This window comes from Symphalangus syndactylus, chromosome 1 (assembly GCF_028878055.3).
Source record: "Symphalangus syndactylus isolate Jambi chromosome 1, NHGRI_mSymSyn1-v2.1_pri, whole genome shotgun sequence".
Taxonomy (NCBI): Eukaryota; Metazoa; Chordata; class Mammalia; order Primates; family Hylobatidae; genus Symphalangus; species Symphalangus syndactylus.
In genome coordinates this window covers 132,534,200-132,551,930 of record NC_072423.2, presented here as the reverse complement: position 1 = coordinate 132,551,930, position 17,731 = coordinate 132,534,200, and the positions used below count along the sequence as shown (strand labels likewise).

The 17,731-nt window shown below is 36.0% G+C and overlaps 1 protein-coding gene across 3 annotated transcripts in view; it reads left to right on the top strand.

Annotated features, from left to right (window-relative positions):
- RBMS3 (RNA binding motif single stranded interacting protein 3) overlaps positions 1-17,731 on the top strand; it is a 1,708,877-nt gene that overhangs the window by 155,147 nt on the left and 1,535,999 nt on the right. Inside the window, exons 6-9 of one of the 3 annotated variants that reach the window (XM_055284860.2) lie at positions 512-567; positions 1,643-1,710; positions 9,167-9,291; positions 12,703-14,350. The exons of 1 other annotated variant lie outside the window; for it this stretch is intronic. In XM_055284860.2, coding sequence (XP_055140835.2) covers positions 512-567; positions 1,643-1,710; positions 9,167-9,291; positions 12,703-12,864 — 411 coding nt within the window. In that variant the 3' untranslated portion in view covers positions 12,865-14,350. Of the gene's footprint in view, positions 1-511; positions 568-1,642; positions 1,711-9,166; positions 9,292-12,702; positions 14,351-17,731 lie in introns of those variants that run through there. One more of the 3 variants, XM_055284864.2, reaches the window with a different exon arrangement.

Sequence of the window (17,731 nt, the reverse complement as noted above, 5' to 3'; positions counted from 1 at the left end):
CACAGCTCTCTAACCAGTGTCACCCTCAAAACATGTCACTTATCTTTGCCTAGACATGAAAAGCCCAGCTCAAACTCCTTTGGCCCCTTATCCTGGTACAAATTTCTTTTGGGCCCTCACTATGTCAGTTTCCAACTTCATATTAATAGCTTTGCATTTCATGTGCTTCTGAGATTTGATTTTTTTTCTTTATCTAAATGTTATATATGTGTGTACAACTTTAACGTGTTTTTATTACTATTTTTATGTGTTTGTGAAGTTATGTAAGGGGTAGTGGATAATATGGGAGGTAGGCATCCAAATCAAATCAGTTTAGCACTCCTGAAAGATGAGCAGATCCATGCAATTGCAGCAACTATGCAGTGGTTGACTAGACGTAAAGATGTTGTTTAGGGGTATCGGCCGGGGTGTTTCTTCTGACCAAATTACTTGAACTGCATGGGACCCATTATTTTACTGAGCTGATTTAGTCCTATATGAACTAACTCATATTTTTGTTTTTGCATTATAGAAGCAGATTTCTAAAAATAATATTGAAAAGAAGCCCAAATTTAGAGAAAGGAAAAGGTATGCTTTTTGAAATTAAATAGTATTATGATAAAATTGAAATACATATTGGATTTAGTTACTGCATGACCTTTCTCACAATCCTTGATTCTGTTTCACTTGGAAAATACTGTGTTTACAGTTTTCTAAAAGAATTAATAGAATTATAAGTAGTAGTCTTAGAAGTAAGGAAAAAGCTTTATATTTATGAAATATTTTGAAACAGAACTTTTAAAGATTAATATCTTATGAGCAATCAGAAGAGAATCAGGTTATTAGTTTAAAAATAGGTAATGTAAACCAGAAACAGGTTTTCATAGTGAACTAATAAGCCACAGATGACAAGTTTTAGTGTTTATCGTTGAACCAGTCATTTTTTAAAGAATGGTAATCAGTGCTGTGTTAGGAGGGGTCCTACTCAAAAACAAGGACTGACACCAATAGGTAGCCCTTCTTTGTACTTTTTTCAGAAGATGAATAATTAAATTTTAAAAATGGACTTTCACCGCCTTATTTCATTACACTTCACAGTAACCCTATCAAATTGTTAGGAAGTATATTATAATCTCCATTTTAAAAAATGAAGAATCCCTGGCTTGGAGAAGTTAGTGACTTTCTCAAGATCTTATGGTTAGAGAAAGTACATTTGAGCACATTTTTTTCTGACTCTGTGTCAGCAACATGGAATTGTGGAAACAGTATGGATTTTGCAGTCTGACAGAGCTTAGTTCTACTGTGTTCCACCATTTACCTAAGTTGTCAAATTTCTCATTTTTCTCTGATATCTCAAATTCTCAGTTTCTTTATATAATGACAGTAACAATTAGTAGGTGTTTTGGAGGAGAATTATGAAAAAGCCAGTGTAAGGTGCTTGGTAAATTGTTAATGCTTTGCACCTAGTGAGAGCTCAAATCAATATTAGTCTTCTTTGTTTTTCACTGCAACAAACTTTGTTACTACATAAAACAACCAAGAGAATTACCTTTAGAAAATATATGCATTTATAATCTACAGTTACCAATGAATAAACATAAATGGTCATTTAAATACACTTGATTGATCTTTTAAAACTAAATCTGTCAAATTCTTCTTCTAGGAAAGCAATTTTAAAATGCTCTTTTGAAAATGTTTGTTCTGATGATGCCTTATCAAAGGAGAACATGGGTATGTGAAAGCCTGTCCTGCTTTTAGTTCTTTAACCTATATATAATTCCACAGAATGTAGTTGTAGTCCTTTGAAGGAAAAAAAAAGATCTCTTGTGTGTGTGTGTGTGTGTGTGTGTATACGTATATACATGTGTGTACATATGTATACATTTTTACACATATATACGTGTGTGTATATATACACACATATATGAGAAATATTAATGAATCATTTTTGTCATTGATTTACATACCAGGGCTTTTAAATTTTCTTTAGGTTTCTATTTCCTTGAATTAAATTTTCTCTGTCTTAGTCATGTATTTAATTTTTTAAAATAACACACCAGGCCAGGCATGGTGGCTCACGCCTGTAATCCTAGCACTTTGGGAGGCCGAAGCGGGCAGATGACTTGAGGTCAGGAGTTCAAGACCAGCCTGGTCAACATGGTGAAACCAGTCTCAGCTAAAAATACAAAAATTAGCTGGCTGTGGTGGCGGGCACCTATAATCCCAGCTACTCTGGAGGCTGAGGCAGGAGAATCACTTGAGCCTGGGAGGCTGAGGTTGCAGTGAGCCGAGATCACACCACTGCATTCCAGCCTGGGCGACAGAGCGACAGAACAAGATTCCCTCTCAATAAAGAAATAAATAAATAAAGCACCAGCAGCTGTGGGAAGAAATACCAACAACTATACATTTCAATCCAGACTTCTTCATTCTAAACTTACTGGGATCCTAGGAGTGCCAAAGGGAGAGAAGAAAGAAAAGCAGAAGCCTGGGGCTTCCAACTAAATTGTTGTTGGTTAGAACACAGTGGAGTGAATGTGGAATGCAGGGAGAAAGTTTTAGTTTTCAAAGGCAATTTCCTCCTCCTACATTTTCTTTAGTCTTGAAAAGCAGTAAAATGCTTGTTTGCAATGTGGAACTTTGGCAGTCATGTTCAAAGCCCATTAAACCCTGAGGAGTTATCAGTGATATATTCCCTTTTCCTTGAAGCCACTCCCAGGGGATCCTATGGCATTGCATTTCAATTGGCTAAATAAGTCAGTCGTTGTAGTCTTATTAAAAGAAAGGAAAGCCAGGTGCAGTGGCTCATGCCTGTAATCCTAGCACCTTGGGAGGCTGAGGCGGGAAGATCCCTTGAGCCCAGGAGTTAAAGACCAGCCTGGGCAACACAGTGAGACCTCATCTCTACTAAAATTAAAAAAAAAAAAATTAACTGGGCATGGTGGCACATGCCTGTAGTCCTAGCTACTGGGAAAGCTGAGGTGGGAGGATCACCTGAGCCCAGGAGTTTGAGCTTGCAGTGATCTATAATCACGCCACTGCACTCCACTCGGGATTACAGAAAGGATGAAGTAGTTATTTTTAAAAAATAACTCTTTTTTTACACCCAGAATGTAAAGTAGGAAAACTTCTAGACTCTAACACTTTTCTTTTAGAAAACAAAAGAAAACGAAGTACTTTTTCCTCCTCATCACCCTTCTCTTTTATTAAAATGCTTTCAGAATGTCAACATTGACATAGCCCTGCAAATTTATTTAGGATTTTTTTTTTTCAGTGCCAGCTTTGGGGTAACCCAAACAGTAGCTACTATATAAGGGAATGTGTTAGTCTGTTTTTGCATTGCTATAAAGAAATACCAAAGACTGGGTAATTTATAAGAAAAGAGGTTTTAATTGGCTCACAGTTTTGCAGGCTTTCTAGGAAGCATGGTGCTTGGCTCCTGGGAGCCTTCCCAGAAGGCTTACAATCATGGCAGAAGGTAAAGGCGGAGCAGGCATGTCATATGGCAAAAGCAGGAACAAAAGAGGGGAGAGTTGCCACACACTTTTAAATGAACAGGTTTCATGAGGACTCACTCACTGTCACAAGGACAGTACCAAGGGGATAGTACTCAATCATTTGTGAGAAATCTGCTCCCGTGATGCACTTACCTCCTACCAGGCCCCACTTCCAACACTGTAGATTACAATTCAACATGAGATTTGGGGAGAGACACATATCCAAACTCTATCAGGAGGAAACAGCTTCTTAAACATTTAATAGATAAGTCGAGGTGAAAGAAAACTCCATAAATATATATTTGAAAGTTTTTAAAATAGTGACTGAGTTATTGAGACAAACTGTGAGTTATTTCTTGTCAGGAATGGAAAAACAACACTGATTTATTTTCTACACATTAATTTTTAAAAGCTAGATATGGAGCTGGGCGTGGTGGCTCACGCCTGTAATCCCAGCACTTTGGGAGGCTGAGGCAGGTGGATCACCTGAGGTCAGGAGTTCAAGACGAGCCTGGCCAACATGGTAAAACCCTGTCTCTAGTAAAAATACAAAATTAGTTGGGTGTGGTGGTACGTGCCTCTAGTCACAGCTACTCGGGAGGCTGAGGCAGAGAATTGCTTGAACTGGGAGGCGGGGGTTGCGGTGAGCCAAGGTCATGCCACTGCACTCCAGCCTGGGTGACAGAGTGAGACTCCGTTTCAAAAAAAAAAAAAAAAAGCTAGATATGAACTTCGCTATTACAGATACATATTTTTTCTTTCATTTCTTTTTTTTTAACTTTCTCTGAGTAATGGAGTAGCCGTAATTCTACCACTTCACTCTCAACAATAAATTGAAACAAGTCAGAGAAACTACAAGATAATCAGTGTTGATAGAAGATGATTGGTCATGCAATCAGCAAAGGCATTCATTTTGTCCATATCTTTGGAGGATATCACTGACCAATTTTGATAACATAGTTTGTAGATTATGGCAACTGCTATTTTTTGAGAATTATTATTTTTTTATTATTATTATTATACTTTAAGTTTTAGGGTACATGTGCACAATGTGCAGGTTTGTTAAATATGTATCCATGTGCCATGTTGGCGTGCTGCACCCATTAACTCCTCATTTAACATTAGGTATATCTCCTAATGCTGTCCCTCCCCCCTCCCCCCCACCCCACAACAGTCCCCAGAGTCTGATGTTCCCCTTCCTGTGTCCGTGTGTTCTCATTGTTCAATTCCCACCTATGAGTGAGAACATGCGGTGTTTGGTTTTTTGTCCTTGCGATAGTTTACTGAGAATGATGGTTTCCAGTTTCATCTATGTCCCTACAAAGGACATGAATTCATCATTTTTTATGGCTGCATAGTATTCCATGGTGTATATGTGCCACATTTTCTTAATCCAGTCTATCGTTGTTGGACATTTGGGTTGGTTCCAAGTCTTTGCTATTGTCAATAGTGCCACAATAAACATACTTGTGGATGTGTCTTTATAGCAGCATGATTTATAGTCCTTTGGGTATGTACCCAATAATGGGATGGCTGGGTCAAATGGTATTTCTAGTTCTAGATCCCTGAGGAATCTCCACACTGACTTCCACAATGATTGAACTAGTTTACAGTCCCACCAACAGTGTAAAAGTGTTCCTATTTCTCCACATCCTCTCCAGCACCTGTTGTTTCCTGATTTTTTAATGATGGCCATTCTAACTGGTGTGAGATGGTATCTCATTGTGGTTTTGATTTGCATTTCTCTGATGGCCAGTGATGATGAGCATTTTTCCATGTGTTTTTTGGCTGCATAAATGTCTTCTTTTGAGAAGTGTCTGTTCATGTCCTTTGCCCACTTTTTGATGGGGTTGTTTGTTTTTTTCTTGTAAATTTGTTTGAGTTCATTGTAGATTCTGGATATTAGCCCTTTGTCAGATGAGTAGGTTGCGAAAATTTTCTCCCATTTTGTAGGTTGCCTGTTCACTCTGATGGTAGTTTGTTATGCTGTGCAGAAGCTCTTTAGTTTAATTAGATCCCATTTGTCAATTTTGGCTTTTGTTGCCATTGCTTTTGGTGTTTTAGACATGAAGTCCTTGCCCATGCCTATGTCCTGAATGGTATTGCCTAGGTTTTCTTCTAGGGTTTTTATGGTTTTAGGTCTAACATGTAAGTCTTTAATCCATCTTGAATTAATTTTTGTATAAGGTGTAAGGAAGGGATCCAGTTTCAGCTTTCTACATATGGCTAGCCAGTTCTCCCAGCACCATTTATGAAATAGAGAATCTTTTTCCCATTTCTTGTTTTTGTCAGGTTTGTCAAAGATCAGATAGTTGTAGATATGCGGCATTATTTCTGAGGACTCTGTTCTGATCCATTGATCTATGTCTCTGTTGTGGTACCAGTACCATGCTGTTTTGGTTACTGTAGCCTTGTAGTATAGTTTGAAGTGAGGTAGCGTGATGCCTCCAGCTTTGTTCTTTTGGCTTAGGATTGACTTGGCGATGTGGGCTCTTTTTTGGTTCCATATGAACTTTAAAGTAGTTTTTTCCAATTCTGTGAAGAAAGTCATTGGTAGCTTGATGGGGATGGCATGGAATCTATAAATTACCTTGGGCAGTATGGCCATTTTCACGATATTGATTCTTCCAACCCATGAGCATGGAATGTTCTTCCATTTGTTTGTATCCTCTTTTATTTAATTGAACAGTGGTTTGTAGTTCTCCTTGAAGAGGTCTTTCATGTCCCTTGTAAGTTGGATTCCTAGGTATTTGATTCTCTTTGAAGCAATTGTGAATGGGAGTTCACTCATGATTTGGCTCTCTGTTTGTCTGTGATTGGTGTACACGAATGCTTGTGATTTTTGTACATTGATTTTGTATCCTGAGACTTTGCTGAAGTTGCTTATCAGCTTAAGGAGATTTTGGGCTGAGACAATGGCGTTTTCTAGACATACAATCATATCATCTGCAAACTTACCAACCAAAAAGAGTCCAGGACCTGATGGATTCACAGCCGAATTCTACCAGAGGTACAAGGAGGAACTGGTACCATTCCTTCTGAAACTATTCCAATCGATAGAAAAAGAGGGAATCCTCCCTAACACATTTTATGACACCAGCATCATCCTAATACCAAAGCCTGACAGAGACACAACCAAAAAAGAGAATTACTTTTTAACTTCATTTACAATATAGGAATACTTATTTAGAAAAGCAAACCTCCCACTGCTCTGGAAGCAGAAGCTGACAGCAGTCAGGTTGGTGTTGTAAACCCTAGTTGACTTATGAAGTTATCCATTACTTTGTCTAATTTTGATCAAAAGGCAGTGTACATATTTCTTCATATCACTTGAAAACAGAGAGCCTACAATGCCATTTGGCAATGATATTTATTATCATAAATTGATTGTATTTTAGCCTGACATTAGAAATATAAAGATGTTTGTTTGCCATTTTTTCTTTTACAGCATAGCTGCAAATCTATCTTCTCAACAGTATATTAAATGTCATTGTCAATTTCCATAGACTCAGAATGTAAAGTAGGAAAACTTAACATTTGTGAGTGGAACTGGGGAATTGGTGTGAAAATAACCATGAACAGTCATCTATTAACAGGTTACTAAAGAAGAAATCTGTCTTAAAGAGGGTGTTAGTTTTATTAACAAAAGTGTTTCAGTAAAAAACGTACATTCCTCTAGAAAATCTTGATTTGATAGACATGGCATTGTTACATTTTTAAATAAACTCCCCAGGTGATTATTATGCCCACACAATTTTGAATGCCACTGTTTTAGAATCTGACATTCTATACTCTGTGTTCTTAGGCCTTAGCAGTAACCCTAGAACACAGATCTATGTGGATGCAACTAACATGTTAATTATGGGCTTTGCTTGTTTGTTTGTTTTTAAACATGATAACTTTTTATAAGATGTGGAGTTGCTTATCAGAAAGCTTGTTTCAAACTATTTTGAAAGAGGTTTTCCATAGAGAAAACCTAAAACTGACTAGGAGGAGGTGATAGCTAGGAAGGCTTATTAGTCTATGCCTATTTTCTTGTGTTCCTGCCCCTTAGTAGGTAAACAGTAAATATTCGTTGATTGAATATAAAAGTGCTTGGGGAAAGCAGTAAATATTGACAGAAAAATTCTTTTCAAGACAAACTTATGTTATGAAAAATATAAACTAAAATTAGTTTTTCCAGTACTGTAATTACAACCAAGAAGGGGAAACCTATTCATGATTTTATTTAACATTATTTAATAAGTACTTTAGCAGAATTTAAAATTTTCCTACTTATGTCCCATTTGGGTATTTTCACTTTCCATGACCTTTCAGCTGCTCTACTAGGTGTGATTTTTGCTGACTTGCCCATGAACTGCAGATAATAGAAGGTGGTATGTTAGATTTTACTAACAAGTGGAAGATGAAGGGATGTGTACTCACAGCCTTTCTCTCTGAATTATGTTGTTTTTGGAAGAGCTTCTTAGATGCTCCATCTGCCTCAGGTGCAAGACAGCAGGCCACATGTGGCCTCCTTTCTTTGAAGCAAAGGCTTCACCAGGCCCTATATCAAATGCAAATGTTTGTTTTATTTAAGTCAAGAATTCAAATGCATATTTTTAATCAGTAGTTAAGTCTAGAGTTATAGTAGGCTTTTATTTATTTGGTGGGGATATTGTTTTATCTCAGCAAGGTCAATGAATTACCAGATTTTTTTTTTGCCTTTTTTTTTTTTTCTTTGAGACGGAGTCTTGCTCTGTCGCCCAAGCTGGAGTGCAGTGGTGTGATCTCAGCTTACTGCAAGCTCCGCCTCCCGGGTTCACACCATTCTCCTGCCTCAGCCTCCCGAGTAGCTGGGACTACAGGCACCCACCACCACACCAGGCTAATTTTTTTGTATTTTTAGTGGAGATGGGGTTTCACCATGTTAGCCAGGATGGTCTCGATCTCCTGACCTCGTGATCCACCCTCAGCCTCCCAAAGTGCTGGGATTACAGGCGTGAGCATGTCACAGTGACATAAAAAGACTTTTATAAATGCAGTATTTTTTAAAAAAAAATTAGATCAGGCAGTTAAGATGTGTTGCAGTTTGGATTGGGAAGGCACTAGCCTGTGTTCAGCCTAGCCACTTAATTACAAAACTTTTCCTTTTAAATAGTAGTTTAATAGTCTATAGTAGAGATTGGCAAACTGTGGTCACCAGCTGCTGCCTGTTTTTGTAAATAAAGTTTTATTGGAACATAGCCACCCTCAGTTGTTTATGTACATGTCAATGGTTTGTGCTGCAATAACGGAATTGAGTTGTTGTCACAGACCATCTGGCTCCCAAAGCCTGAAATATTGGCTCTCTGGCCCTTTAGAAAAAAATTTGCTGACACTGTTTCTATAAATAATATAATTTAGTTTGGTGCCCTTGGCCCCTAATTAAAAAAAAATTCTAATAAGCTTTTGATATTTCACTTCTACTTTATGGTTTATACATAGCAAGACTATCACCTACATTTTTCAAGGAAGAATTGTAAAAGATTCACCTTGAAATTCATAATAATTTTGTATCAGGAAGAAGTCATGTATGAAAATTATATGAAACATTTATATTTTACCTTGTAGCATTTAAAAGATTTCTTCTTTCTGGGTAGTTAAGATTATGAATTAGATTGAATTAAGTGAGATGTAGCATTTTTACTGTATTAATCATATTTGTTTAGTTGTCTCTGAGATGGAAGTTTTACTAAAAGAGCTGGAGCAAATGCTGCAGCAAGCACTGCAACCCACAGCCACACCTGGTGAGTCAGAAGAAGGACATGGAGAGGAAATAAATATGGGAGAAAAGGTAATATTGATAGTTATTTTCAGACCTAAATAACAACTTCAAATTCTTTAAACAGCAGAATTGTTCCTAGTTGTACATTTTAAATATATAAAAAACTCTTTTCATGTCTGAAATCTGAGTCCTTGATTATCATGAGGTAAATAATAAACTAGTAACCTGTTAAGAAATCAAAACACATCTATTAGTATTTGAAAAAAATATCTGTGTTTAAGTAGAGTTCTTTTAATTTTAAATCTTTGGGATTGGAGTGAAGAAAGATGGACGATGCTCACTATAGCTGAAGGAGTCCACTCCAGAGAGAATTCCCCCTTGCTGCCAATCTTTACAGTCAAGAGAGGGGCCAGGATAACAAGAGCTCACTGGAAAATCTGCCCTGTCTGGATTATGCACCAAGATAATCTCTACAGGGACAAACCTTATCATTAACATACTGGAGGTAGAATTTTTCGCTGGAATAAGCTTTACCATTTATATCTAGACTTGTCGTTTTTTAATTTTTTCATTTGGCTTTCTATGTTGAACTCAGAAAGGCCAAATGTGCTTACTTTATTCAATGTCTCTGCAATAAAATGAGTTTGTGATACAAGGCTCATGCCATTAGTACAGAGCAGCGATGTGGTAGGTATGAGAAAAAGAAGTCATAGGGTAGACACTTTCACGTGGCAATGCAGTTGTTCCCTAACTAGGAAAAAAAAATGGCAGTGAGGAGTTCTGTAACCTTAAGGCTTTATTCATTCATTCATTTAGGTATACAGTGTGCCTAGAGTCAAGAGAGCCTATTGACACTGACTCTGAAATATAATCCTGTTTGCCAATCCTGGTCCTGCCAATAAGGACTTGTGTAATTTGAAAAAGTGGCTTATCACTTACCTCAGAGTATTGTTTTGAGGGCTAAATATGGTAACAAACACCGCATGTTCTCACTCATAGGTGGGAACTGAACAATGAGAACACTTGGACACAGGAAGGGGAACATCACACACCGGGGCCTGTCATGGGGTGGAGGGAGGGGGGAGGGATAGCATTAGGAGATACACCTAACGTAAATGACAAGTTAATGGATGCAGCACACCAACATGGCACATGTATACATATGTAACAAACCTGCACGTTGTGCACATGTACCCTAGAACTTAAGCATAATAAAAAAATATGGTAAACCAGGAAAAGGGCTTTGCATAGGAACAAACACCCAAGGTTTGGCTATTATTAAAGATTGAAAATTGGCAATGGCAGTTGCTAGAGAGAATAAGTGCTTAGATTTTCTTACTTCATCTCTCTTTTCCCACATTCACACTTTGAGCAACTGCCTATCTCGAAGTCTGTCTGTTCCTAGATGTAGAAAAAGATGGATTTATAAATGGACAAAGGGGTTTATACCTTTAAGCAGACTGCCCAGTTGTATGATTTCATTCAGAATGTCAACAAAAATAAAGATTATTCGTAAGCATGTCCTTTATTGAGTTAGAAATTAATAAAATATACAGAATATACTACTATGGAGATTATTATGCTAAAGGAAAGTAATATTAACGTTAAAAACTCCTACTTAGTTGAAAAACATAACTTTCTTAATCAGCATCAGCAATATCAATTTTTACCTGAATGTGCATGGGTTGTAAATGCTACTTTTCCAGTTGAGTTCCTTTCTAAAAAAAAGACTTGTTTTCTATGTATGGGTCTTTTGCAGAACAAGACCTGCAGATTGGTATCATACATCCTATATACGTATAACTAATATACAAATTATTCTTTTTCAGCAAATGTGTGTTTTATTTGAATACCATATGGTTTTGTGCAGTGTTTTTCAGTGTTAGCAGTTTGTTTTCAAAAATACAGCCAGATTGATCTTTATAGCGATGTCCTGGAGCTTTTACAGGCACGGAATTGACTTCTGTTTTGCCATTATAAGTAGTAACTTGATAGAACAGAGAAATACTTCTGATTTTTATTTCTTAAGGTAAAACACATAGCTTTAACCCATCACCAGGCAGGAGCCTGCTTGTTGTTTTAGATTGTTGTATTATTTTATGCTTTCAAACAGCATTTCAGAAGCGTAAAAATTAGCTATTTTAACTGGCTAGTGGGCAGGTGAGTGCCTCCTGGTTACTGATTCATAAGCACTCTGCACACTGAGCTTTGTAAGTCTGGCATTCATGCCAGATTCAGGATATTTGGGTTCTTGTTCACTTTTAAATGAGGAGAATAACAGTGAAACCAACTAGCAAAGCTGGAGAAATTTCAGTTTAAAAGTAAGGAAATAATCACATGTTGGATTTCATTTATTTATTTATTTATTGTTATTAGAAATAATTAATATGTCTCCCAAAAACAACTCCACTTAAAGCTGGAGATGTGTTGTTTTTAGGAGAAGGTGGCCTCTTATAAGTTAAGTACTCCAAAGAGACCTCTAAGAATTTTAAAGTCCTGAGCACGTTGATTCTCTGAGCAGATATTGTATAAGCTGTTTTCAAAGTTGTAAATTTGATGATGTTTTCATCATTCATTTCACCTGTGAGGTTTCAATTGGATTATCTCAGGCATTTACATGAATGGATGAGAGTAAAAACATGGAAAAAAGCTTATACACATAGATAATCAAAACTCATTTCTATTTGTCATTGAAATGTTTTATGAAATTATTTTCCTACATAGAGTCACCTTCCTAATTATGTTCTTCTTAAGCTAATATTAACATGGGTGACATGCCCTGACTTGGCAAGCAATCAGAGGAAATAAATTTTAGATTTTTATAAATCCACCTGAATAATTCACAAATTGAATAATCCATATACAAATAAAACAGAGTTTACTGAAAAATTATTTATATAAAAGGGTACATTTTTGATATGTGAAAATATTTATATGAACTACATATATACTTTTTCCCTTGAATTACATGGGAAGTGAACCCTATCCTTAATAAACTCTGAAGTTACAAATCAAATAAATCTACATATGCATTGTTTTTACTAGTGTCCTTTCCCACTAAGCAAGAGCAAATTATCACTATTTTTAAGTAATGCAGATGACCTTTTGACAAGATGACCACAGAAAATGTGACTAAAACAGTCACCTTTTAAGTTGTATTCCCTATAACAATAATGTAAAAAATAAAACAACATAGAAAACTCACATAGAATTAGAATTATCACATTTTCCTAAAGCATAAAATTAAAACTAAAAATGTATAAGGCTGGGGAATAGACACAGACCTAAATAATAACTTTTTCTTATATAAACACATTCACCCTGCATTATACTATATATGGTGATTATTATTTGAACACTAGAATAACAGAAAAGTTTGCGTAGCTAATGTGGCTTGTGGAATTACTGACTACTTTATGTTTTGTTCAAGTAATAGGTAAATTTAACGTAGTTCCAATTAATTATATGGTTGTTTTGCAGTTATCTAAATGCAGCCCAGAAGCTCCTGCAGGCAGTCTGTTTGAAAACCACTATGAAGAGGACTATCTTGTAATTGATGGGATAAAATTAAAAGCTGGAGAATGTATTGAGGATATAACTAATAAATTTAAAGAAATAGATGCTTTGATGTCTGAGTTTTAGAACATTATAAATTTTTCAAGTTAATTATAAAAATATTGGCATCTTTATATTTATCCAGTTAAAACTTTAAAAATGTTTAGTGAAATAGGTATAAATTATACCAAAGTTTATATTTTCAATAACTTTCTACTTCATATTTTGAGAATGGCTATGATTTTTAGAGCTGGTCAAATGGTATTTGAGTTAGTGTTAAAAATTTAGAATTAAAAAACCCTGATATTTGTATTTATATATTTCTTGTTTGCCTTAATTTTTAAATAGTTTGTGAAATTTGCCTAACAAACATATGCTTTACAATGATTGTTTAGGCCCTTTATTCAAAAATGGATAACTTAAAATGGCTGGCCAAGCTATTATAATTCTCAGAGGTAATTCAAATCTAACAAACTTAGAGAATGTATATTTGTAGTGGAATCAAACTATTACAAAATAAAAGGAAATAATTTTTTAAATAATTGTTTAATAGAGTTGAAAGTTTTCCTGAAAAACAAAATTTCACTTGCTACTTATACTGGAATCAGTTATTTCAACCATGGTACCCAAAACTGACTGCATAATAGAGTCTCTGGGAGATTTTGGAAGATCAAAATCCTGGACCCTTCCCTCCTAAATCAGTGTCTTTGGAGGTATCATCAGGAAGATGGAAAAATGTAATTTAAAGTGTATAGAGAGAAGTTAAACATATTCATTATAAGAAATCTAACAAAATAGAAAGTAAAAACTACATCATTTTTCAGGGATTCTCATGGACAGTTTTAGTAGATATCCTTCTAGATCCTGCTTTACATACACTGAAATGTGTGGGCATTCACACCTATCTTTAGTCCCTGCTCTATCTCTCTCTGGTGGTACAGGATGGGGAAAAGGGCATTCCAAGCACATAAAAACCAAAGCTTGAGGAGAGAAGAGTGCACGAGAGCATCACCACAGTGGTGAATTTTATTGTGAGTTGCTTCATATTGCTTTAACAAGGAGGCAGCACATGTATATATATTAAAAACAAATAAGACACCAAACAACCAACATATCACTAAGGACTCATTGAGTGGGTTGCTTCTTTTAAGTATTTTAGATTCTATGATAATTACATAGAGTGGAAAGTGGAGATAGACCCATAAAGGTGAAATATCTTATTTGTCAAAGTAACGTGTGTATATATTTCTGTCCTCCTTGTTTTCCTCATGTATTCCTTAGCATTCTGATATTGTGTCATAGGATGTTGAGTTGTAAAGCCGGTCTGGGTTCATATTTTACATACTAACTTGTCTTAAGTCATATAACCGGTAAATAGAAGGCCTAGAAGTTGAGTACATTTCTGTCAGGTTCCAGATCCCATGCTATTGGTTATCATCTATAATGTCTTGATGAAGCTTTTAACTAGCTGGGTGGTGGAATGATAATCTAGTTTCCTCATATGTAAAATGGGGATGGAACTATGTAAACCAAGCACTGTTGTGAAGAATAAATGAGATATTTTTTATGAAAAGTGGTTTGTAAATCAATTTGATCTTCTATTTACTCTTTGCAAAGAGAACCAAGTATGTGTTTAAGTATATTGCAATTAATAATTACTGAGATAAAATGTAACTATACATTTGAAATGATCACTTTTCTTTCTCTTAGATTATTTAATCTACTACTCATCAATATCAGAGTTCTTTCTTTCTCATTTATAAAATTAATCTTTGGAAACCATCACAAGCAACATTATGATCTTCTGTCTATCTTTTAAGGTACAGCTCACTGTTGAGTTTTAGAAATGGCTTTAAATAACTTTGCTTTCTTAATAGACATTCAGTTAAAAAGGGAAAGGTGGGGAAAGTCTTAGTTTTGATGAGTAGTTGCTGGTTTCTGTGTCATTTTGGATGCACTTCAGCAAATGGCCAAATGCCTTTTGCAAGAAAGCCATGCGATGTTTAAGGACGTGTTCCTGCAGCAAGTTGGAATTTGGGCCCAGGCTCAAAATAACTTTTGAAAACCAGGAAGTTCACCAAAATATTTGATCAGCATTAGTCTCCTTCATTGTTGACACTTCCTTATTATGACATGTAATGAATTTCCATAAATCTTAAATTCTATGACATGAACTTCTTGCAATTTGCAGAGGAAAATAAGGAGAGAAGTGTATGTATTTACTTTTATTTATTATACTTTAAGTTCAGGGATACACGTGCAGAATGTGCAGGTTTGATACATAGGTATACACGTGCCATGGCGGTTTGCTGCACTCATCAACCCATCATCTACATTAGTTAGGTATTTCTCCTAATGCTATTCTTCCCCTAGCCCCCCACCCCCAACAGGCCCTGGTGTGTGATATTCCCCTCCCTGTGTCCATGTGTTCATTGTTCAGCTCCTATTTATGAATAAGAACATGAGGTGTTTGGTTTTCTGTTCCTGTGTTAGTTTACCGAGAATGATGGTTTCCAGTTTCATCCATGCCCCTGCAAACGACATGAACTTATCCTTTTTTACGGCTGCATAGTATTCCATGATGTGTATGTGCCACATTTTCTTTATCCAGTCTATCATTGATGGGTGTTTGGGTTGGTTCCAAGTCTTTGCTATTGTGAACAGTGCTGCAATGAACATATATGTGCATGTGTCTTTATAGTAGAATGATTTATAATCCTTTGGGTATATACCCAGTAATGGAATTACTGGGTCAAATGTTATTTCTGGTTCTAGATCCTTGAGGAATCACCACACTGTCTTACACAGTGTGGAACTTATTTAGTGGTTGAACTAATTTATACTCCCACCAACAGTGTAAAAGTGTTTCTATTTCTCCACATCCTCTCCAGCATCTGTTGTTTCCTGACTTTTTAATGATTGCCATTCTAACTGGCCTGAGATGGTATCTCATTGTGGTTTTGATTTGCATTTCTCTAATGACCAGTGATGATGAGCTTTTTATCATATGTTTGTTGACCATGTAAATGTCTTCTTTTGAGAAGTGTCTGTTCATATCTTTTGCCTACTTTTTGATGTTTTTTTCTTGTAAATTTTTTTAAGTTCTTTGTAGACTCTAGATATTAGCCCTTTGTCAGATGGATAGATTGCAAAAATTTTCTCCCATTCTGTAGGTTGCTTGTTCACACTGATGATAGTTTCTTTTGCTGTGTAGAATCTCTTTAGTTTAATTAGATCCCATTTGTCAATTTTGGCTTTCATTGCCCTTGCTTTCGGTGTTTTAGTCCCTGAAGTTTTTGTCCATGCTTATGTCCTGAATGGTATTGCCTAGATTTTCTTCTAGGGTTTTTATGGTTTTAGGTCTTACACTTAAGTCTTTAATCCATGTTGAGTTAATTTTTGTATAAGCTATAAGGAAGGGGTCCAGTTTCAGTTTTCTGCATATGGCTAGCCAGTTTTCTCATCGCCATTTATTAAATAGGGAATTCTTTCCCCATTGCTTGTTTTTGTCAGGTTTGTCAAAGATCAGATGGTTGTAGATGTGTGATGTTATTTCTGAGGCCTCTGTTCTGTTCCATTGGTCTATATATCTGTTTTGGTACCAGTATCACGCTGTTTTGGTTACTGTAGCCTTGTAGTATAATTTGAAGTCAGGTAACGTGATGCCTCCAGTCCACCTTTGTTCTTTTTGCTTAGGATTGTCTTGACTATACGGGCTCTTTTTTGGTTCCTTATGAAATTTAAAGTAGTTTTTTGTAATTCTGTGAAGAAAGTCAATGGTAGCTTGATGGGGATAGCATTGAGTCTATAAATTACTTGGGCAGTATGGCCATTTTCACGATATTAATTATTCCTATCCATGAACATGGAATGTTTTTTCATTTGTTTGTGCTCTCTCTTATTTTCTTCAGTGGTGGTTTGTAGTTCTCCTTGAAGAGGTCCTTCACATCCCTTGTAAGTTGGATTCCTAGGTATTTTATTCTCTTTGTAGCAACTGTGTATGGGAGTTCACTCATGATTTGGCTCTCTGCTTGTCTATTATTGGTGTATAGGAATGCTTGTGATTTTTGCACATTGATATTGTAACCTGAGACTTTGCTAAAGTTGCTTATCAGCTTAAGGAGATTTTGAGCTGAGATGATGGGGTTTTCTAAATATACAATCATGTCATCTGCAAAAAAGAGACAATTTGACTTCCTCTCTTCCTATTTGAATACCTTATTTCTTTATGTTGCCTGATTGCCCAGGCCAGAACTTCCAATATTGTGTCGAATAGGAGTGGTGAGAGAGGACATCCTTGTCTTTACTGGTTTTCAAAGGGAATGCTTCCAGCTTTTTCCCATTCAGTATGATATCGGCTGTGGGTTTGTCATTTGTCATAAATAGCTCTTATTATTTTGAGATACATTCCATCAATACCTAGTTTATTGAGAGTTTTTAGCATGAAGGGGTGTTGGATTTTATCTTATGCCTTTTCTTCATCTGTTGAGATAATCATGTAGTTTTTGTCATTGGTTCTGTTTATGTGATGGATTACATTTATTGATTTGTATTTGTTGAACCAGTCTTCCATCTCAAGGATGAAGCCGACTTCATCATGGTAAATAAGCTTTTTGATGTGCTACTGGATTCAGTTTGCCAGTATTTTATTGAGGATTTTTGCATCAATATTCATCAAGGATATTGGCCTGAAATTTTCTTTTTTTGTTGTGTCTCTGCCGGGTTTTGATATCAGGATGATGATGGCCTCATAAGATGAGTTAGGGAGGAGTCCCTCTTTTTCTATCATTTTGAATAGTTTCAGAAGGAATGGTATCAGCTCCTGTTTGTACCTCTGGTAGAATTTGGCTGTGAATCTGTCTGGTCCTGGGCTTTTTGTGGTTGGTAGGCTATTAATTACTGCCTCAATTTCAGAACTTGTTATTAGTCTATTCAGGGATTTGACTTCTTTCGC